Source organism: Gymnodraco acuticeps, unplaced genomic scaffold (genome assembly GCF_902827175.1).
Source record: "Gymnodraco acuticeps unplaced genomic scaffold, fGymAcu1.1, whole genome shotgun sequence".
Classification (NCBI taxonomy): Eukaryota; Metazoa; Chordata; class Actinopteri; order Perciformes; family Bathydraconidae; genus Gymnodraco; species Gymnodraco acuticeps.
The window spans coordinates 1,195,846-1,219,022 of record NW_022991973.1 but is presented as its reverse complement, the minus strand read 5'-3'; the positions used below and the strand labels follow the sequence as shown (position 1 = coordinate 1,219,022).

The following is a 23,177-nucleotide window of genomic DNA, read 5'->3' as shown; positions in this document are numbered from 1 at the left end:
AACCCAGGTTGAGCAGGTGCTTTACGAGGACATTTGTCTGCGTAACAGCCTCCTGCTCCGACTGTGCGAGAAGCAGCCAGTCGTCCAGGTAGGTCGCCAGGCGAATACCCTGTTGTCTTAACGGGGCTATCGCGGCTTCCGTACATCGTACAAACACCCTTGGACTGAGAGACAGACCGAAGGGGAGTACTCTGTATTCATAACAGATCCCCTGAAATGCGAATCTCAGATATTTCCTGTGTGGGTAATATACTGGGATGTGAAAATACGCATCTTTCAGGTCGACTGATGTGAACCAGTCGTCTTGTCGCACGAGCCGCAGCAGAGATGTGTGAGTGAGCATTCTGAACTTATATCTTTTTAGATATTTGTTCAGAGCCCTCAAATCAAGTATTGGCCGAATTCCGTTCCCTCCCCGTTTGGCAACGAGGAAGTACTTGGAATAGAAGCCGCCCTGACTCTGCTCGGCGGGTACAATAGATATAGCCCTCTTTTCTAGGAGAGAGAGAATCTCTTTCTCCAGAATATGGGCTGACTCTCCTCGGGCCTGCGAATGCAGAATGCCCGAGAAGCGAGGGGGGGGTGACAGCGAATTGGAGTCTGTAGCCCCGTGTTACTGTCTTGAAAACCCAAGCAGATGATGTGAGCATCTTCCACTGCATGCTCCTTAGAGCCAATGGAGATGTCACATCTCTTCCCCTCTGAGTCTCTATTTGTTGTGTTATGGGGCCCTCTAGTGTCTGAACACAGTGGTGCCCCCTTTCGACAATCCCCACCGACACTGCGCATGCGCATGACGGTGGTGCCTTCACAACCCCAGCCGGCACTGCGCATGCGCATGGCGGTGGTGCTTTTAAAACCCCAGCCGGCACTGCGCATGCGCGTGACGGTGGTGCCTTCACAGACCCGCCTGTAATCCGCCTTTTGAGAGATGCCGAAGCTGCTCTCAGAAGGGGAACAGTTGGCGGGCTGTTTATTGGTTTTATTGTTTTTCTTATCATTTTTTTTTTTGAGCTGCGCCCTCGGCCTGAAGCCTGGATGCGTCAGCGGCAAATGTTTAATGACAGAGGAACAAACAGATTTGTGACATGTGTTTTTGCGGACTTGAGGATGGTGTTGAGGCATCTCTCGAGGCGGCGGGAACACATTTAGAGCTGGGGAACCATGGACTTCCAGCTCTGTCACGGAGGGGAGAAGGAGGGGCTGTCACGCCGCTCGCTTCTTCTTCCTCGCCTGCTGGCCGAAATTCTGGGTTGGTTGCGCCTGAGCTGCAGCCGGAACCGGAGATTTTCTGGGCCAGCTCGCCCTCGTCTCCAGCCTGGGCTGGGGACTCGGGGCGGGCTGCGACCTCTGCGTTTTCGGGGTTTTAAACCGAGCAGGGTTCAAGGCAGCTTGGGCGAAGGACTGCTGCTGCGAAGGCAGCGGCTGGACCCTTCGAGGGAGGCAGAGGTGGAGTGCCTCGTCCTCCCTCTTTTTCGACTCACACCTCCTTTGCATGGAAGCAAGAGCGGAGCCGAAAATTCCCTCGGGAACGATGGGCATATCCAGCACATCCTCCTTTTCCCGGTCTGGGAGGTTGGTGAGGTTGAGCCATCTCGCTCTTTCCTGCACCACCATGATCCCCATTGCCTTACCCGTGGCCTGGACGGCGCAGCGTTGGACACGGAGACAGATGTCTGTGACCGCCGCCATCTCGTCCAGAGTGGCTGCACCCGGGTTACCCGACAGGTCCTCGCAGAGCTCCGCTTGGTAAGCGGTTAACAGCGAGGCAACATTCAGGGCCCTGGCGGACAACGCTGCGGCTTTGTAGGACCGTTCAGTCATTGTCGACTGAAATCGGTCCGACTTTGCCGGCAGCGTGGGGTTCCTGCTTGGTGACGGGCCCATCCTCGGTAGGAGGTGGGCTGCCAGGTCTGCTCGTCCTGGAGGTCTGTGCCCGAGATCTTCAACCCGCAGCCGCAGAGTCGAGCCACCGAGTCCCTGTTTCCTCTGGTGTGAGGGAGAGGGGCGTCCATCTTGTTCGCCTCGTGGCGTGGAGAGGACCCGCTCTCAACAGGTAGGTTGGGAGGAAAAGAGGTAACCACCCTGTCCTTAATCCGGAGAAAAGGACGGTGTGGGTCTTTTATTCCCAGAGAATACTGACTGGTGTGGCAGTATGCTCCTTTTAATCCTTTCCTCCTCCTTGGGGAAGAGAAAAGAAAATACTTCCTCGCTACCGTGGTGTCGGTAGTGAGGGAGCAAGCTAACGCTAGCTTGAAAAAGTCAGACCTAGCTTACTTTCCGGGGAAAGAGAGCGGCGAGGTCGATTTCAACAATAACTAGCGTTAGTAATTACCGTCTTCCTGCGAAGCAGAAGGAGTAGCCGGCAAGCGCCCGTCGACCGAAATGGATATTTGGGTTCAGTCTGTGGACCGTGAAGCTTGTCCGGCTACCATAGAGATGTGCTCTGAAGCGAGAAGAGGTGTTTGAATGGCGCATGCGTTGTGGCGCAAGCTACTTTTAGGGGGTGATTTCCCTGACGCTGACGTCAAGATCTCCAGCCAATCAGGATTGGCGTAATGAGATTGATGCTTCTGTTTGCTCCGCGATGAGGCGCATCCCATAGTGAGACATCGAACGGAGTGTTATGAATGAGAACTGCGTTTGTTCCTGTGTGCATCAAAGACGCAGACTCATTGTTCCCACTAAAGTAGGGGTGAGTGTAATAAGGAGGTAAAGTTGACGTTCAGTGCGTTGCCGGGAGCATATAAGGATGTATCCACGATGTTAAAAATGTTTAAAAAATATGTGTTGAGAACACGGCGTGCGAAAATATACGAGTCGTGCTGCAGCTAGATTTGCCTGTCCTCTGTAAGAAGGTGTTGGTGACTGACATGCAAGGAAGAACGGCTGTCCACAGGCTGTTCCAACTTTAACAACTTTATTAACTTCCAGGGTAGTGAATTGAACATGCAATTGTAATTGGGTGTGTGGTATATTTTCATGCACGCACACGCATGTTCCACAACACACAAACTGAACAACACTCAATTATCCGATCGCTACCAGTGTCCTTGCGATATTGTTGTTATAACAACAAGTGTATGTTACTGATGCAATATGGTTGAGACCATTCAGGCTTATTTTAGAGGGGTGCAAGGAATTGTCCAAGTAGTGGGGGAGTTTTATACAATATGTTTAAAACATAAAGATAAAAAGGTTTAAAAAAGTTATTGTTTAATGTTTTAAGGAGGTGACGCTACTCAGCCAATCAAATTGGTGCAGTCAGTGAGTCAGCTCGATAGATTCAAACACACACACAGAGACGAGACAAGAAGAGAGAAACAGCCGGAGTAATTTCAAATGGCGGAAGGTAGACAGCGAAAACAGAGCTTTTAATAACATGTTCTCTTACTGGACCTCTTTGAAATGCAATTGAATACCCACTGCATTATAGCAACAACAACAATAATAATAATAGCAATAATAATTGGGAGGGGGGGCGCGGCTATTCTTATGTTCTCTGAGGGGAGGCTCAGCTTCCCACATTTTGAAAACCCCTGCTATAGAGCCTGCTATACAACCACCTCTAGAATTGCTTTTTGCAGAGGATGTTTCTAGTATATAAAATGTCTCATGTTTACAGCTAGCACATGGTATGTAATAACATGGTTTCTCCAAATCCAACTAAACACTTGTATTTAAAGACAAACACGGCAGATTCTGCTCTCCTCCCAGGAGGGGCCTCCTAAGAAAATCAAGATATCTAAACAAAGAGCCACGTGTAACCTCTTGTAATTGCCTTGATTACTTTAAACTGTGTCTGTTATTGAATTTGGCATGAGAATTAAATCAGTACATTGTAATGGCTCTGAAATTTTAAACTAAATTCCAAATCAGTTGTTGAAATCAGTGATCCAATCAATGAGTCTCTCTCTGAAAAGCTATCCCTCAATTTCCACGACAGTCACTTTTCACCTGCTGCTGCTAAAAACTGGCACCTTTTTTTTGTTATTTTCTTTCCTAACACCTCCCTTTCTCTCCCCCTATCCCTCCCTCTCACACAGCTGTGACCTGCCCGGCCCCCCCTACCATCAGTAACGGGGTACTGCAGGGCAGTGACTTTGAGTGGGGGAGCAGTGTGAGCTACAGCTGCTCTCCAGGATACGAGCTCTCGTTCCCAGCCGTCCTGACCTGCGTGGCCAATGGCACCTGGAGCGGCATGCTACCACAGTGCTTACGTAAGAACACACACACACACACACCTACAAATATGCCAGCACTCACACTGCCTGTCAGTATTCTTTCCCAATCATTAGTTACAGTTAGAAACAAAATGTAAATTTGTCCTTGAGCTACAATGTGCTTATTTGCAAGGTGAGCACCACATAGTAAAATGTGTGTGTGTGTGTGTGTGTGTGTGTGTGTGTGTGTGTGTGTGTGTGTGTGTGTGTGTGTGTGTGTGTGTGTGTGTGTGTGTGTGTGTGTGTGTGTGTGTGTGTGTGTGTGTGTGTGTGTGTGTGTGTGTGTGTGTGTGTGTGTGTGTGTGTGTGTGTGTGTGTGTGTGTGTGTGTGTGTGTGTGTGTGTGTGTGTGTGTGTGTGTGTGTGTGTGTGTGTGTGTGTGTGTGTGTGTGTGTGTGTGTGTGTGTGTGTGTGTGTGTGTGTGTGTGTGTGTGTGTGTGTGTGTGTGTGTGTGTGTGTGTGTGTGTGTAGCCAAGTTTTGTGGGGACCCAGGTACCGCAGTCGGAGGCTTCAAAGAGGGACGAAGTTTCATCTATCAATCAGAAGTCTTGTTCAGTTGTTCCCCACCTCTCCTTCTGGTGGGAACAGCAACCAGACAATGTGAAAGTGACGGTTCCTGGAGCGGCACGCAGCCTCGCTGTATCGGTAATTTTACGGAATATTTACTATATTCACTTGATGAGCAAACAAAACCGAGAATATACAATTCAGGGAGTCCTTCCTTTAAACTAGAGAATCTCATGCTCATAAGGTATTAGTTTGTATCATACTTATATCAACTTTCTTTCCCTACTTGGCCAAAATAAATCAGTTTGAGTTTCCCCTCGTTTTTCACATTTTTCATTTTCAAACTCAACTGCAAGTACTGATGTTTAAAATTACTTAGGATCTTGTAACATGTGGCTACACTACCATAACTTTGTAAACATATATAATTGGCAACATGTTTAATTGAAATGTCACTGATCAGAAAGGGGAATAATGAAAAAGAGCATTACTCTGACCAGACATGAAATGCCATTTTTTGGAATCTTTTCAATATTTGGGGTTCGAGCTACAGAAAATACTGACATTTGAAACCTAGACCCATAAGTCTTACTCAACCAAATCAAAATATGAAAGTCAAATCTTCAGCACTTTTTTTCTGAATACATTTATTAGTTAAGAAAATTCCCCTTAGGATGCAGTGCAGCCAAGTCTCCAACTTGTTTAAAATACAGTACCAAGGCTCTTAACCTACACGAAAAAAGTATTAAAGAAATTACTGATTACTTTTGAATAGTTCCTGACTATATCATCAATCATTCACCCTCACATAATCTGGAGCGCAGCCTGGCATCCTCAGGCCGGGGTGTCTGACCCACTTCAAAGTCTGGGTTAATATTAAAATGCAGAGGTAGTACATCTTAAAATAATATTTCTTAGAAGGAAGTAAAAAGTATAATATCCAAGCACAATATAACATACCGGTTTGTCGTGCCATCGCTGTATATATTTTCTTTTGATTTCTGCAGTTTCGCTTGTTTTTAATGTGTTTACTTTCTTGACGGAATAGATGTGTGGGTTTGTAACCTGTGAAATGATTTTGTTTATGTTGGTGTCAGTTGATCAGGACTGGTGTGTGGCTCAGCGGAGGGGCTGGACTGGTGACTGCTTAATGATCATGGCAATTCATGGTCGACGCCCACATTTCAATTTACTCCTGGGTTTGCTGTGCGGAGCAGCTGCTGTTCTGTCAAAGTTAAAGTTACACAGACTTGTCCGAATAATAAGTGGAGGAGTCAGGGGAGGACAAGCCTTAAAGAGTTCCACTGATGTTAGTAAAGCTATCATTTCAAATGTGGCACCTTTACTTTTTTGCATTTTACAACTTTTAAACACAGTTCAAGTGAATATTACAAGTTTACGTGTCATTAGCTTTAGCTCCTACTACCAACCACAACTCCATTACACCAACATGTTTATCCAACATCCTCAATGGCAAGGCTTCAACTTTCATTTTACACCAAGAGTCATCAGATATATTTTAGATGTCATACAAAATACTTATTTAAAATTTAGGTTTTGTAGCTGATAATCACAAAGCCAATGTGTTTTAAAATGAATTCTAGAAACTTCTTGTGATGCCTACTTACTTACTCCCTTTGACGTTAGTGTACACAAAGTACTTAGACTATGAACCGAATTCCAGCATATTAAAGAAAATGAATACAGTATTATGTTAAAAAATATTCAGTGAGTAATTTAGTATGGATCTTATATAGGAATCCTTTTTCAGAAATGAAAGAGACAGTCTTTGCTCGTAAGCGAGGAGGGTCTGTACCATGCAATATTTAGTGAAAAGTTGTCCAAACAAGGGCATCCACAGGTGACATAAAACAAGCTGCTGCTATCCAGGAATGATAAATAATGGATATTCAGAACACATTACAAATAGTCCCACTGGGTCACTTCATCGCCACGTGATGTTCAGAGCACCACTTCACATGTCTGACTCCGAGCAGGTGCTTAAACATCAAGTACGGTGATGAATTGTAATAAATGAGAGCTTTTGTAATGCGAACAGACACTCGACTCTTTGTTCCTTCATAGCGCTAGATGGGGCATGCTAACAGAACTCTACAACTAGTATAAAGGTGAATGCTCCTTGTGAAATCGACTATCTAAAAATAGAAGGCTTCCTCTGAAGTGTTACTCCACTGATGTAAAGACTTAATCTATAGCGACTGCAGCAGAAGAAGTTACAGCATGCTCAGGGAAATCTTCCAGTTGTATACCACGACTTCTTCTCAAGACTGTGAAACAAACACGAGCATACACACAAACATCCCAGTGTTTTCTGCTGTGATGGAAGTGAATGTAATGTGTGCTGTTGGGCTTTGTGTGTGTGTGCTGGGGTGATTTATTAGTGAGTGATTGCAGCTGTATGTTAGTGTGTGATGTGTATTACGATGTAAGAGAAACAGAATGAGTTTTGAGCCCAAGCAACCTGCTCTTTAAATAAGGAAGAAGAAGGGAAGGCAGCGGAGTGGAGGGGGGGAGAGAGAGATACAGTGACATGTAAAGATAAAAGATTGAGGAAGAGAGCAGTTAGAGAAAGAAGGGGAGAGAGGGCAGTTAGAGAGGTACAGGAAGAGAGAGCGGGGTAAAGGCGGGGGTAAGAGAGAGAGGAGTGGGGAGTGAATCTGTCATTTCGGAAGCTGTGTTGAATCGAGCTCTGAGTCAGGATGTGCTTTACATGCTGATGTTCATGCCCCACACACACTCCCTTTCTCTCTCACACACACACACACACACACACAGACCCTCTCAGCTGGCCCCGCTTCGTTTTCTGATAAAGCACTACTGCCCCCTGCTGTCCTGCCGGGGTACATACCCTACAGTTACCATGACAACAGAGAGGAGAGGGAAGTTGAGGGAGGGCATATAAAGCTTCTGCTAATTTGTCTTTCTTTTAGATTTTGTGTGTGTAATTACTTCCACGCCTGTTCCGTTCCTTTCAGAACCGACCAAAACCAGCTGTGATAACCCGGGGACGCCACGCTACGGATCCTTAAACCGGACCTTCGGTTTCAAGGTAACTTACACCTTCTGACAGATAACTAACTCCAGCTACCTTCCCATACAAGTAGTTAACTCTTAAACTAATATAGAAGCTGACATTGTGCCTCCTAGGATAAGGAAATGGAGCGTAGCATCTATTGTATCGCAAAGAAAGAAGAGGAGGAGGAGAGAGGCAGACAGGAGATGAAACGGACATCTTTGGAAACTGTTGCTCAGACAAAACAAGACATTTAAATATGTTAACTTGGATATGCAAATATGTCAAACTTGATTAATGTGGAAGGTAGATTGTAGATGAATCAATTATGAAACTAATTGTTGGAATGGCCTTTTACAACCAGGCAAATTAAGGGATAGCTACCGCGCTGCTACATAGAGGTGGCAAAATATCTCATGACACGAGGGGGTAAAAGGTGGACACAAATGTGAGATGTTTTGATTACATGACTAACATTTTGAACTTGGAAGTCTATCAGGATGCCACATGATTATTCCTCCTGTCCCTTCCTGCGTTTAAGTCACTGTAAAAGATGGGCGAGGGATGATTCACAGTACAGTTCTGAAGAGAAAAAAGGCTTTCTAAAGTTCAGCCAAGCTTTCCCCTTCACTGAGGCTCATCAAGGAGAGAAACAAGAAACAAAAAAGAAATGCCACCAAAATAACCAGAGCATCCTTGCTTCAGCTGAACTCTGAAATATAGGAATGGACTGAATGAGCACTTTATTTATCCCCATATGTATAACAGTACAATTATAATATAAAAATCATTACAGAAAACTACATTTCAACCTAATTACTAATGTGAATATAGTCATAAGATGGGTAATTTACAAATGTATCTATCCGGTGTAATGACTGGATTAAATGAAATCTTTGTAGTATTCCATTATTTAAATTGTATCACTTTAGTCCTGTTTGTGTTGTCATCCCACTCCATCCCCTCTCTCTTTCCAGGTGGGGAACGTGGTGTCGTTCCAGTGCCAGCCGGGTCATTTGATTCAGGGCTCTTCCTCTAGAACCTGCCAGCCTGATCTGATGTGGACCGGTTTTCAACCTGAGTGCATACGTAGGAAACATTCATCCTATCATCCTGTCAACCTATCGCCCATCCATCCCCTGTCCGTCAGACTCTTAACTCCAGTGCACAAATCTCCTCTCCCCCCTACAGCCCACGCCTGCAAACAGCCGGAGAGCCCGCTCCATGTGGACGTGGTGGGGATGGACCTGTCTGGTTTTGGCTACACCTTGGTGTACAGCTGTCAGCATGGCTACTTCCTGGCAGGAGGTTCTGAGCACAGAGTCTGCAAGAACGACGGCACCTGGACGGGAAAGATGCCTATATGTCGAGGTAAGGAATAGAAACCAATGTATGACTTGAATGTGTATGTTTTTGTCTTTCTAGTGGGTTGTTCTGGGAAAACTAAGTATGAGTGAACAGGTAGTGAACACTACTTCTATTCTATTTTATTGTATTACTTGCACTATTTTATTTGTTTTATTGTGTTGCACTGTTGGAGGAGCCTGGGACCTAAGATTTTCATCGACATAACTACACTCTCGCTATGTACGAATGACAATAAAAGCCTTGAATCTTGAGGTAGGAGCATTTAGTGCGTCTTGCTCAAGGACACTTTATCAGCATGCAAACTGGGGCAAACCGGCCATCTGGAGAAGGGTGAGATTAGCTCAAAGATAAAACAATATCCCATGGTGTTTCACTATTAGATTAGCCTTAATTACATGTATTAGATAGAGCGATGGAAGACTGATTTTATTGTTAGGGTATTCTAATTCAAATTACCAATATTCGTTGTCATGTATCTACACTTAAATTATTCGTCGAAGTCCTAAAAAAAGCTAAAATACTCTAAAACCAAGCATTATATCTTGTATGTTGCCACTTTTCATGTGAAATGGGATCTGTTGGGGAAATATTTTCCAAGGCCCATAACTTTGACCCAGTTTATCAGTTCAAACTGTCCTGACTGAGCACACGCACCTCGTAACCTTGGCTGCTGTGCTCTCAGTGTTCTGTCTCCCTGTTCCTGCCTGTTGGCGTCAGCTGATAGAGGTGTTATGATTTTATCTTGTTATGCAGCATGTTGATGATGCTCTCTGAACTAGCTAAATACATGGGTCTGGGGTAGAGTTCTTAAGAATTGACGTGGCAACTCTACCGTGAAGTCAGAACCTCTGGCTCTTGGACTTGTGATGTGAGTTCTCCGGCCGAAGCTCCAAATAAACCATCAGTGTTTGACATCAAAGCTCCTGCTCTTCCCGTGTCTCTTTCCTGAGTCGGTGACTCCCACTGCATTGCTACACAGAAGTTTCCCTTACAGGATCAGTCTGACCGACATTTACAGGCATGTGTTAACAATAGCAGGCATTCTGCTATTGTTTTATTCTAGTCCTACAATGCCTTATTGTAAGTGCCCAATGATGTTTTATGACCTCATACACTTGCATAGGGTTTTCACCATAAGGGAGAACTCAGACGACATCAATACTTGCCAAAACCATTTATCCATATTGTGTTTTTAGTAGCTGTTCTGAAGCTTTAAATCGTATCCCATAATCTCCACCAGCAGATGGAGTTTGCTGAGCTGCAATTTCAGATGTTGATATTTCTACTCTTCTGAGCACTTCCCCATTAGCCTGAAAGTGGCTCTCTGACTCTGAAAACGGCTGTAGAGAAAACAATCTCACCACAAGGCCCATTTAGTTTGCCTCCATTAACACTATTGGAAAAAAGGGACATTCCCTAAGATGTAAAAGTTATGTTAATATGTGGGTTTTTTAGGCATTAGTAGAGCTTCTGTCTTTTTGTATCAAGACATGCTAACAGAGGAAGTTGTGCAAAGGAACAATTCAAACTTCAGCTTTGAAATAACTCACCAGGTCTGCCACCTTGTTGCCCCGTGGTAGCCTTTAAAAGTAGAGCTTTCTCTGATCCAATTTGAGATTCTAGGACAAATACTCTCTCCTGCTTGCCTTTACTTGTTGGCAACAATGGCTGCATGTTGAAATGATGGTAGGTGCAGCCCTGAATAGTCAAAAGTGTCTTAAGGCGATTCTTAAAAGGATCCAATATGCACAACAGTTATTGGTCATGAACTCTATTTGCAGTGCCTATAAAGAACCATTAAAGAGGCTTATATTGGATGACCCTAACCCTGACACTTGTCACTTATTACGAACATGTGTGAGTAATAGTAAGCAACGCTGCATTCTAATGTGATGTTCTGAACGACCAGCAAGTTATACAAGAGTCAGACTGATCACTTTTATATCCACATGCTTTGTCCCACCATTCTGCTCGTGTTTTATTTGGACATTGTCTTCAACCCTCTGTCTCTCCTGTGTGTGCAGCTGGGGAGAAGAAGAAGCCTGTAAAACCAGCAACAGGAACTCCAAGCCCCAAACTAAACGGTCAGTTCTATCCCTTTATTTTATTTTCCAGAATAGTCCCGTCATTCTTTGTCTATTCTTGACTTTTCTTATCCGTTTCTATTTTGGTCGGCTTTAGTTTGGTCTTGTCTTCTATACTTTAATAGATTCTGCTCTGTTCCTGTCCAACTTTACTCTGCCCTGTTCTACACTCTTGAGTTTTCATCGATGTTATTGTACTTCAGGGCTTTCTTTCCATCATGGTTCTAAATAATTCATGTTTCCTCAACGCCCATAGAAAGAAGGATGAACTATGGTGATGATCTGCTTTTCTCTGTATCGCTGTTTTGTTCAGTGCTCTATATTTCAGATCTGCTCTGTTGTTATCTGTACTGTTCTGTTGTAATTGAATAACTCTTTGATTTGTATTGTAACCTACAGCTGCTATATGCACAAGGGCTGTAATACCCAAACAAGGAAGCAACCTTTACATCTGAGGAATGATTCAGCTTAAGCCAGGCATTCATTATTGTTTCTTCTTGCATGTACTATATATGGATATAGGGTTATAGGCGACCTGAACTTTATATATTTACTAATCAAAAAGCACTTAAGCAAATAATAGAAAAAGGGGAAATGTGGTCCTATGTATTTTTCTGCAACATGTTTACTTGATTGAACTAAATTGGATAACATCAAAGACCTCAGCCCTCTGAGACTTAACTATGTTGTAAAAAAAATTACAAGCAGTTGCTTCTTATTTTGTTTAATGAATATACAGCTTTAAGCATCTAATCATCATTTAATCAATTATTTTCTTAAGTTTTGAGAATTTAAATTGTTATAAACAAAGTCAAACAATCAAATATAAGCTTTAAAAAAGACATGACCTATGTTTGTCTTTTTCTTTTCTCTTTCGTGTTCATACTGTGTTGTTTGAATCTACCCTGTTCTGTTATTTTCTAATCTGTCAGGTTGATCAGATAGTACAGGTCCTTGATTATCATTGGCTTGGGTGCGTTCAAAGCCATTGTAAAATACTCTGTAAACACATGCTGTACCTGTACATACTGTAAGTGTTACCGTGCTGAAGAAATTGTTTCAAATATCAGATTATGTTGTGAATCATAGGTTTCTGGGTGGACTTGTAGTGGTAAAAAGAGATGGAGAGGATAAGGGAGGAGGTAAATGACAAAAGGAGACACACTGAAATTACTGAGGGAGAAATGAAAGGGCTGCAAAAGTAAATAAAAAAGCTAGAACTGTTAAACGTGATCTGTTAACGGTTTTGAAATCTGGAGAGAAACACCTGGCTATTGATTTCAATGAGCGCTAAAAAAGGAACGTTGAACCCTATGGTTCAGCAGTTAGGGGTTAACAAGCGAGAAACGCTGCACAAATATCCTCACTTCACATTAGGGAACACTGATCTAAAATGTGCACAACTAATAGCAATAGCAACAGCTGAATCACCCCAGTCACGAGTGCTTTCCACTGTTCTGATAGATGTCGCTGAAGAACAACATGGCATGGCTGAAGAATCATTGAAGTTCTCCAAAAATATTAACATATCTCTTGCTGTGTATTTCTATCTACATATATTTAGTAACCATCTAGTAACAACACGCCCTGTGGTTTAATCTGTCCCGTTTGATACTCTTCTCTCCTATAGTTCCAGATGACGTCTTTGCTCCTAACTACATATGGAAAGGCTCCTATAATTACCGTGGGCGGAAGCAGCCGATGACTCTGAGCATCACCAGCTTCAACTCCACCACAGGGAGAGTCAACGTCTCCCTTAGCAACGGAAACATGGAACTGCTCCTATCAGGCATGTCTGCAAATGGATAATTAATTATACTAATTAACTCCACACTGTTCATTCAGTACAGCACACGGGAGATGACATGACAGGACACGTCATAGTCATAATGTATGTCGTGATAATGCTACAGTATATCATTATTTATCCTTTGGTGACACACTAAATAATACACACGTAGCTTTTGGTTTAAATGCAGCTTCAACCATTTAAACATCATATAAGACTATTCATATCATGTATTCTGTGTCTGGCTTTCTCTTCTTTCCCAGAGCTTCCAAGCTTCTTTTTAATTTTGTTGCTGTATTCCAACCGAAACTGACACATGCACTTTTTCACACACAGACCTTCCAGGGTCCTACAACAGTGTCTGCGGGGGGGTTAAGACCCTATTAAAACACAAATCCTCTTGAAGCAAGAATTGCTTCTTGGAGTGAGCAGAGAGCACAAACACCACATCACAAAGCCGTGCAGCTATTCCACTTTTAACATTCACCTTCTGGCCTGAAGGAGCAGCTTTACTGTTGATCAATAACAGCTAAAGCTGCACTCACACAGGCACAAAAGGCCAGGGCCCCCGTTGCATAAAATGTGAATGTTTTTCTTCTTAAAGGAATACTTCATCATTAAAATGAGCAGTTGTGTCTCAATAACTCCGCCTGTGTTACCTTCAATTCTATAAGAACACTTTTTTCCCCCCTATTGTGATGAAGAATCCAAAAATGGAGGACATTTTTGTTCGAGTGAAGTAAATAGGGGCCAGATTTAACAATAGCAAAACGATATCGAAACATCTGTTTACAAACTCTCACTCTACGTGTGCAGGATAAAAGTTTTGTTTATCCAGTTGTGTGTTCACTACTTCCCAAGCTCAGGCGGACTATCCATCCAGACTCCTGAACCAGCATGAGACTGTAATGGTGGAAGTGTATTACATGTTTTGGGGCAAAAATGAATGTGTTTGTAAGCAGTGAACATACAACTGGATAAGACTTACATTATACTGCACAACTAGTGTGACAGTTCATAAATGGATGTTTTAATATAGTTAGCATATGGTAAACATGGCCTCCATTTATTTTAATTAAGCACTGTCTTTGTCAGAACATGCTGTCAACATTATGCTGTGTCCCAGATTTCATAATTATTATAAATTAGAAAATTATAATTTTCCGCTTCATTTAGATAGCTTTTACATAAAATATGTATCTTAGATACAGTAGTACTTTATTGATCCCAATTTGGGAAATGTTTGTGTTGCAGCAGCATAAAAAGACATGGCATTGTACACTAAAAATTAAAATAGAAGAAATAAACAAGAAAGTAGAAAATATACATGTTGAATTTACAAATTAACAATAACAAGATATAAAGCAAGGTATTATATATACATAAGTATGTGACAGATGGAAAATTAAATATTAATCTGAATATATAAATGTAAAATGTACAGTGTGATTTTATTCCAATGTATGTGAATAAGCGAAAGAATACACATAATCAGAGCATTAACTATGTAATCCATTGTATTCTTGTTAAACTGTGCTGTATTGAAACCAGTTGTTCTTTGTGTCCCTGCAGGAGTGTACAAGGCTGTGGAGGCCCGGCTGCTGCTGCTGATGTACCAGGTGAACCACGCCAACCAGGGGAACCAGCTCAAAGACTCAGCCGTCTCTCCAGCTAAAATCATCGACGACTCCTGGACCATGGATGGATTTGTAAGTCTCAGAGGAAACAAAGCAATCCACTTAATTAGATTCAGTTGAGCTAGATTAATTTAGAGGGGTTAAAACAAAATGTCAAATGAGAAATGCTTCTTATTGTAGTTAATCAAAAACACAAGACAAGCCGTTTGAGTGTAACAACGCCCTTTTGTAAAGGCATTTAACTGAAGTGCTTTGAATTTTATTACCCATGTTCAGCCCACTCAGTGACATTTCAGTGCTTCATACTTTTCAATTCAAGCACAGTTAATGGTATTTGTCAAACTATATATCAAATAAATATATGAATAAACGTTCAGAAATATGTGAACGTTTAACATGTAACTTAAATGTCCTTCTCATATTACTAGAAAGCAGTGGTTCTGAACCAGTTGTACTTGAGGAAGTTTAGGGGGTCCCCAGAAAGTGAGGAATGACTTACTTTAACCATTTTGTGTAAGTGAGCCTTATGTGTGGCACAAGAGTGACTTTGCTGATCATAGGTTTTAATTCCTTCAGGGTCATTTTCTCATCTCTTGTTCAAAAGTACAGATGTCTGGTCTTATTCATGTCAACACTCACATGTTTTAGATGGAAGTCCCTAGAAAATAATCTTAACAAAAAAGTAAATTTCAAGTGTCCTTGACACAAAAAAGTTTGAGGACTATTTGTGTTGTAATGGTTTTTTCTGTCGCTCCTCTCTTCCCCTCAGGTTTCAGCAGAGCCGGATGGTTCCAGTTACGTATTCCAGGGTTTCATTCAGGGAAAAGACTACGGACAGTTTGGACTGCAAAGACTGGGTAATTCTCTGAGCTTCACAGAATCAATGTGTTTCTTATAAATCAACGTGGTCTATAAATGGTAATTGTAGAAACTCTGATGAACTCCTTGCAAGAACCTCACTAATGGAGAAAGTGATCAGGGAGTTTCTCTGCTGGCGACACAGACCTTATACAGTAGCTCACGCCAAGTCAACCTCAATTAACTTTTAACTCCATTAACCTGTGTCCAAAGATCACTACCTTCTTCATCAAATACAGTTGAGAGCAGTCACTTACTGTTTTCTGAGCTCATCTGCACTGATCCCAGAACAGACTAGCCAAAAACTAAAGATTTAGGGATGGTAACACACTTACCAATATCTGACCACTCCTACAACCCATGGGCATCCTGCAAATGTTAGAAATTGTAATCATGCAACTAATAATCACTAAATCAATTAATATCGTACGTTTTTTTGAGAATTACAATTGTTATAAACAAAGTCAAGCTATCAAATATAAGCTTTAAAAAAGACATGACCTATGTTTGTCTTTTTATTCACTTTTATTTTAATTCTGTTTTGTTTTAATCTACACTGTTCTATTATTTTCAAATCCGTTTGGTTATTGATCAGATAGTACAGGTCCTTGATTATCATTGGCTTGGGAGCGTTCAAAGCCATTGTAAAATACTCTGTAAACACATGCTGTACCGCATTACATAAGTGTTACCGTGCTGAACAAATTGTTTCAAATATCAGATTATGTTGTGAATCATAGGTTTCTGGGTGGACTTGTAGTGGTAAAAAGAGATGGAGAGGATAAGGGAGGAGGTGAATAACAAAAGGAGACACACTGTAATTACTGAGGGAGAAATGAAAGGGCTGCAAAAAAATAAAAAAGCTCACTATGTGATCTGTTAACGGTTTTCAAATCTGGTGTGCAGAGAAAAACCTGGCTATTGATTTTAATGAGCTAAAACAGGAAAGAATTTCTAAGAATACTTTATTTCAAATGTGGAACACCACTTAAAATCACATTTTGATTATTTTAAAGCAATTGCTCTAACTGTGTGGTTTCCCTGTATGTCTCAGGTCTGAATATGTCGGAGAGTCAGAACTCGCCCCCCCCTCAGCTCGGTACCAACAGCAGTTCTGTGGCTATCGCTATTCTGGTGCCTTTCTTCGCTCTCATATTTACCGGCTTTGGCTTCTATCTCTACAAACAAAGGTATCTGCTTGTGTATTTCTGTTGAAGTTCAGCATTATAAACTAAGACGTTTCTGTCACTGCATAGTTATTTCACCCCTTGTGTTTCCTTATTGTCATTCAGAAATGTGGAAAGGCATTGGTAACATTTTAAGAAGCTGTCTGATTCATGAAAACAGTGGCTGCCTCAGTGATTCGGTTGTTGGGAGTCATTGTCTACTGCAATCTGTGCAGCAAAACAATTCTGTTTAGGAGCTGTTAAATTGGATTTTTCAGAGATATGATTTAAGCACAATGACTGGCACAATAAGCACAATGACTGGCGTTCACATTGTTAACAGATGCAAATAACTTCTGTTCTGCTGTTAATATCTGAAGGAAAAGCCTGCTGAAGGAATTAGATGGGCTGATTGGAATCTCTCTAGGCTTCCTAAAAAGCTCTCTCTAATCCTTCTTAAAGCTTGTTTACTAATGCTTCTACTCCCAACACTGCATTCACTATTGTCCACTGTTGTGTGAATATTAATAGGCAATTATAACAAATTTTAACTCTTTAATGGTGGTATTTATAATTTTTGTCTATGTTTTTCCACAGAACCACACCAAAAACACAGTACACAGGGTGCTCAGTCCACGAAAACAACAACGGCCAGGCTGCCTTCGAGAACCCGATGTACAACACCAACGCCAAGGCTGTGGAGGGGAAGGCTGTTAGATTCGATCCCAATCTAAATACTGTCTGCACCATGGTCTGAGGATTGATTACCCTCACTTGAACTCCATGACTTATATACCTAATGGGACCACATGAGTGCGAGGCTATGGGAGGGAAAAGCCCTAAACTTCGACTCAGACCTCGACACAGCACGGTCTATACATTGATTACAAAAGACCTTCAGAAACCCCAAGCAGAGGGGAAACTGGCCACATGAAACTAAAACTAAGCGATGGCTCTTTTTATTTACAGCTTTCGGTATCCACAGATGAAATCTAAACAAATACAAAATGTCTGCTGCCTTCGATGGATGCATATAACATTACATGACATGTTACTTGATAGACGCTTTTATCCAAAGTGACTTACACGCCTCCGTACACAACACAACCAGAGTAAACTCACAGCTAAAGAAGAAGATGAAACCCAACCGGAAAACTAAACCGACTATTATCCGAGACTCAGCTGGTCATAGAAAGTTTATAATTTGATTCTCAACCGGGCACAGCCATTACATTTCAACCTCCTATTTAACCCGCTCCCTGTCCAGTAGTAATGATTACGCCATGACCTGATGTCGGTTATCATGACACCGTAACCCGACGCTGACTTGTATTCAGCGCAGAGCTTCGAAAAGAAAGACCCTCTGTGAGAGGGAGGGTACACCATCAGCACTCTGGCTATGGTTTTACATCACACAGAAAAACGGCACTTCAAAAAAGGGTTGATTTAATTTGTACCAGTTGAACTGAACAATTACTTACTGTGAGGAACAAAGAAGAAAAACATCCACAGATGGCAGAGTGTGACACAAAGTCCCAGATGACACTGTGAAGCAAAGAAAACTGTTTCCCAACATCTGGGTTCATAACTGACAGTAAGACACTGTCACCAGCAGACCATCAGTTAAACACACTGAGATGTTACCAACCACACTAGCAACCAAACAGGACAACCTCCTGTCTCCATGACAACAATGAACTCTATGAAAGCAGACTCTCAAACGGCTAATGCTAGTAGACAGTAGCTAAAGTTGCTTTGAAAACTCCTAGGCAAAGGATAAGGGCAGCCCTGGAGACAGAGCTATAATCCTAACTGAACTGGGATCAGAGGGAAAAGCAGAATTTAAAGCAGAGCAAGCACTAAAAGAAGAGAAGAGACTGACTCGTCTAATGGATAAACTGCACCTTCACATCCAAGAGAGGATGCCGAGGAGACGGAGACAACCTCTTCCTGAACTTGAAATCAAGAGAAAAAGATGAGATCTAAAAATCTTAACACAGCCAATCAGAGCCTGTCTAACCTGAAATCAACTACTGAGAGAGGTCAGCCTCGCCTCTGCGTGATGAATCAGATCAGACAGAATATGGCCTTGAGGAGAGACGTTCCTGATCCTGTGAATTTAAATGGATACAGAGGACTCTGACGAAACAAAGAAATAGACTTTGAGAAACAGAGAAAGCTCTGGCACTAAAGCACATTTCACAGGAACACTACCTGTCTGCCCACTGAGAGATGGACTAACGCAGGGACAGATAGAAGGGTGAGAGAGGAACTGATGACAGACAGGAAAGATGACAGGTACACACACTAACACAACTCTGTGGAGACAGAAAGACAGATGGTATTAAGACCAACAGTTAGACACACAAGGAGATAGACAGGTTCAAGATGAGGAGCGTCTAAAGACTGTTGCGGACCATTCCTCCACACACAGATTTAAGGGTTGGACACAGATTAACAGGTTTATAGTTGGACAGAGACAGGCTGATGGACAGGAGACACAGACTGACCTAATTTGACAGACAGGCTTATAGAAAGACAAACAGGGTCGTACCCCTCCGATGTGGACACAGCTCCACTGTAATTCTGCACTCTGCGAGTGCTTATCTTCTTTCTTTGTTATTGCTGCAGAATCTTCTGATCTGTAAATCTATTGCATATATATTCGGGAGCATTCATCACCTATATTTTTGTGCTATATATTTACCACAAGGGGGGGGGCTGAAGGGGAAAAGACGGATTATAGCGGATACTTTTTAGTAAAAAAAAATTAAAAAAGGAAATAAATATCAGATTAAAAGATATTACAACGATGTGTTGTCCACAGAAGTCACACAAAGTCTTTTGGTTCCTTTGTAACATGGAATTGTTTTGTTTTTATTTGCTATGTAACGTGAAGTTCCTCTCACTATCACTGTCTTTCCCACTGAGGCCATCATGAGTGTCAGTGGTATTGTTGTCGTCATTGTTGAGATGCAAGGTTTGCCAGCAACAATCATTTTCTTTCAAGTTAATGTTTTTTCAACTCAGACGGCAGATTTCTAAACCATTAAGAGATGGGGAGTCTTTTGTGGCTTGTTTTGCCCCTTTATTAAAGCTACTGTATTACAAATACATATATGTCCTTAAAATAATGCCACCATTGTGACACAGACCACACTTCTCCTGGAATAACATCACAGTTTTGATAACCTAACTGGTTACATTTGCACATTACAACTCATTTCAGTGATGTCAACACAGCAAATCCCTTTTGTTTGTTTGGCCAAACTCATAGCCTGCTCTGACTCTGGTTTATTTTCTCCCAAGGCAACAGTAAGAGAACCATCACAGTGAATATTATGTAACTATTAATAGTGATAATTGTTGGTGAACTGCCCAACATGTAGATTACTGATGATGGTCTACATACTGTAAGATGTTCCAACTCACGTAGGAAATGTGTGTGTCAGTTAATGTTTGTATTCTTTCGTCATACATTTTAGGATGTTTTCCAATGGATATGTTTGTGAACTCTAAAGTTATGATCTGATTTATCAGTTCATACAACCTCATCATCTTAAATTATCACGATCTCCAGGTTTTATATCACTGAGTCTTGGTTCTAAAGTGTCTCCCTGTGTTAAAGATGTGTTTTGTCTCACAAACCAATACTCAAATGTCAAAATCACCTGAATCCTGTTTGAGTTTTTTCTGCTTATATTTAATTTGCCCTTGTACTGAAAACCAATCAATTATAAATTGGCACACATTATTTTAAGGTTTATTTTGTATGTCTTTGGCACTTTCTAAGTAGTGCACAGTATATTGAATAATTGCTTGTTTACATTGCATTTAAAAAAGGCCTTGGAAGTTATTTCAGAGAATCTGAAGTTTTAGTACAAATTAAACATTTTGTCAGAAGCTCTTATCATTTCACGTCGACAGTTGAGTAAATCCAAACACGACCATTGAGATTCAACATTTCTCCTTGCTTCTACTTATTATATTTCATGTAATGTAACCTTAAAGTTCAGCTCAGTGTTGCTTGACTGGTAGCTATTTTTCAGATCTCATTTACCATCTACTCCATCACTGTGTTTTGCTGCAGGAGGCTGCAGTTGCACATGTTGTTGGCAACCCGAGGGTTTCATGTTGTGTAAGTAAAATAATCCTGAGAGTTTAATTTTGTGTAAAAACCATCCAGAATCATAATGTAAGAGTTGGGCCTGAAAATGCACCATATGATATCGCTACTTGGCAAGTGGTCCCCACATGACAGGAATACATGTATCAATCGATTTGCATGTGTCTTTCAACTTTGTTGCACATTTCAGATAAACAATACTTGTTTTGTTTTAAAGAGCCTGGTTTAAAGTTAGCGAGTGTGTGTCCCACACATGATGAACACCAGTTGTTTTTAATGAGTCTGGGTGTCAGGGTGGGTGAAAACATTTCCTTTGCTTTATAGAACCCCTGCTGTCGTGACCACAGGCGCACACTGCAAGCAGCTAGCTGACTGAAAACTCCTTTTAAACTCATTACTGATTTAAAAGCAACGGTGGCTGCGGCCTCCATGTTTGTCACTGCTGCAACTGTCCCGCACTGCATCGCTATGGTGACATTGTTTCTTATTACAGTTTGGATTGATTGTTGCTGCTGCTGCTGTTGTTGTTGCTGCTGTTGTTGATGTTTTTTCGGTATGGATCTGAAACAGTGCCTACCAAAAACGATGGGACCCTCCCTGTCATCTAGACACACACACTCTCTTTCAAACACACACACACATTCATACAAACACACACCTGCTCCAGCGCCCCCCTTTCATCAGAAGTCTTTTTTTTCTAAGCTTCAGTCTATTTTGCCACAAGCTTTTCCTACTAACTGACCGCAATAAGACCCATGTGATTTGAAAGACTTAAAGTTGTTCCTGCCTGGGGACATTGGAAATATTCACCATTTGAAAAAAAAAAAGATGAAATATAGAATAAAAAAGTGTTTTGTACAGAAATATATTTTTATGATGAAATTATTTGTAAAATGTATGAATCTATTATGTACATTTTCAATGCAATGTAAGATTAAAAAAGGCTAATTGCTTTTGTAAAAAATGTGTCTTCCTTTGCTGTCTTTTTTTTAACTGGTTCAACCTCTTTAACTGATGTATAACAGGCAAAAAACCCTCAAACAAAACCCGAATATATTGTCATTTATGAGGAATGTTTAACAAGCTCACATACATGCCAAGCTAAATGTTGTAAATAAGTCTCATCATGTGAAATGTAAAGTTTTGACTTGAAAACTAGTTTTCAAACTCAGGGATTGTATTGAAGAGAAAATCCTGCAGGCATATTTAATTATATACATTACACATACTTAAAGCTATCTCACCTTGAAAGGACATCCCTAAAATGCTGCTATTTATTCACAGTGAAGTTCTTATAACCTGGAAATTCACTATTATTTTTGCAGTTACTTTGTGCATAAAAAGCCGGTAATATGAAAATAAAGAGTTATTACAAGAGATATGTATGTTTTGATACTTTGGAAGTGCAAGACTACATTGTTTTCAATCATTCATATTTACAGTTTAGTAAATCAACTGCTAATACTGTTGGAATCAAACCTAGCAGGTCGACCTTTAAGACTACCCCACATGCCCTGAACATTAAGCAGGCACAGGGAAATGAGACTGGTAAGCTTATTCTGAAAAATAACTCAAGAAAAAAAAAAAACACTTCAAATATTTTGTCAGTGTAGACTAAGAAATCATTATCTGCATTTACATGTCATTGGTTGCCATTTAAACTGATTGTATTGCAATGCTAAATACACAATTTCATTAGTGAATACTTCAGAGTGTACAGTACCTGAAATGTACATATTGTTCCACATTGTCCTAATAGAGTTGAAATGTGTTGGGCGCTTGAGCTTAAATATCGGGATACATGTATTTATTAATCCTTGCAATTAATGGAAGTACTCATCACATACAGAGCATATGGTACAACTAGTTCCCCGAACAGTGTCCTTCACATGCTTACATACAAGAGAGGCTGTTACACAGTCACAAGATGGAATACCGGTTCAAAGCAGTATACAAAGTTTAGTTTAGATTAGCTAAGACCCACGTCAGAAAAGATCATGCTTGTCATAAGTCTATCTCCATAGAGGCTGAATCATTAATATATGAGGCGGTATACATGACAGGATGTATGATTACCCAGAAGAGCATCAGGACACACTGTTTTAGCTATCATATGCCTAAAACAATGTGTCCTGCTCTTCTGGGTAATCATACATCCTGTCATGTACACAGCTACAGTTGGGCCTTTGTTATCATGTGCTACTGAGCCCACCTAATATCTCCAAAATTATCCATCGGGTTGAACGGGCTATCCATACATAACCCCAGTACCTTATTGTCTGTGTAGGTAAGCCTTGGGCTATTCAGTTTTTCCTCAAAAATACCCTCTTTATTCAACGAGCCACTTCGAAACCCGTCAGCTTTTCTCCTTTGCTTTTTGAAAAAC

The 23,177-nt window shown here is 41.3% G+C and overlaps 1 protein-coding gene across 6 annotated transcripts in view; it reads left to right on the top strand.

The window, feature by feature from the left end:
* The window catches only part of LOC117536136 (CUB and sushi domain-containing protein 3-like), a gene marked incomplete at its 5' end in the record, with an annotated part of 197,257 nt that extends 175,510 nt beyond the window's left edge, over positions 1–21,747 (top strand). For all 6 annotated transcript variants that reach the window (XM_034200881.1, XM_034200880.1, XM_034200879.1 and 3 more), the window contains 11 exon segments: positions 4,047–4,220; positions 4,694–4,867; positions 7,726–7,799; positions 8,741–8,852; positions 8,955–9,134; positions 11,156–11,215; positions 12,846–13,004; positions 14,577–14,713; positions 15,411–15,498; positions 16,554–16,689; positions 17,263–21,747. In XM_034200881.1, coding sequence (XP_034056772.1) covers positions 4,047–4,220; positions 4,694–4,867; positions 7,726–7,799; positions 8,741–8,852; positions 8,955–9,134; positions 11,156–11,215; positions 12,846–13,004; positions 14,577–14,713; positions 15,411–15,498; positions 16,554–16,689; positions 17,263–17,422 — 1,454 coding nt within the window.
* Positions 21,748–23,177: the final 1,430 nt, after the last annotated feature.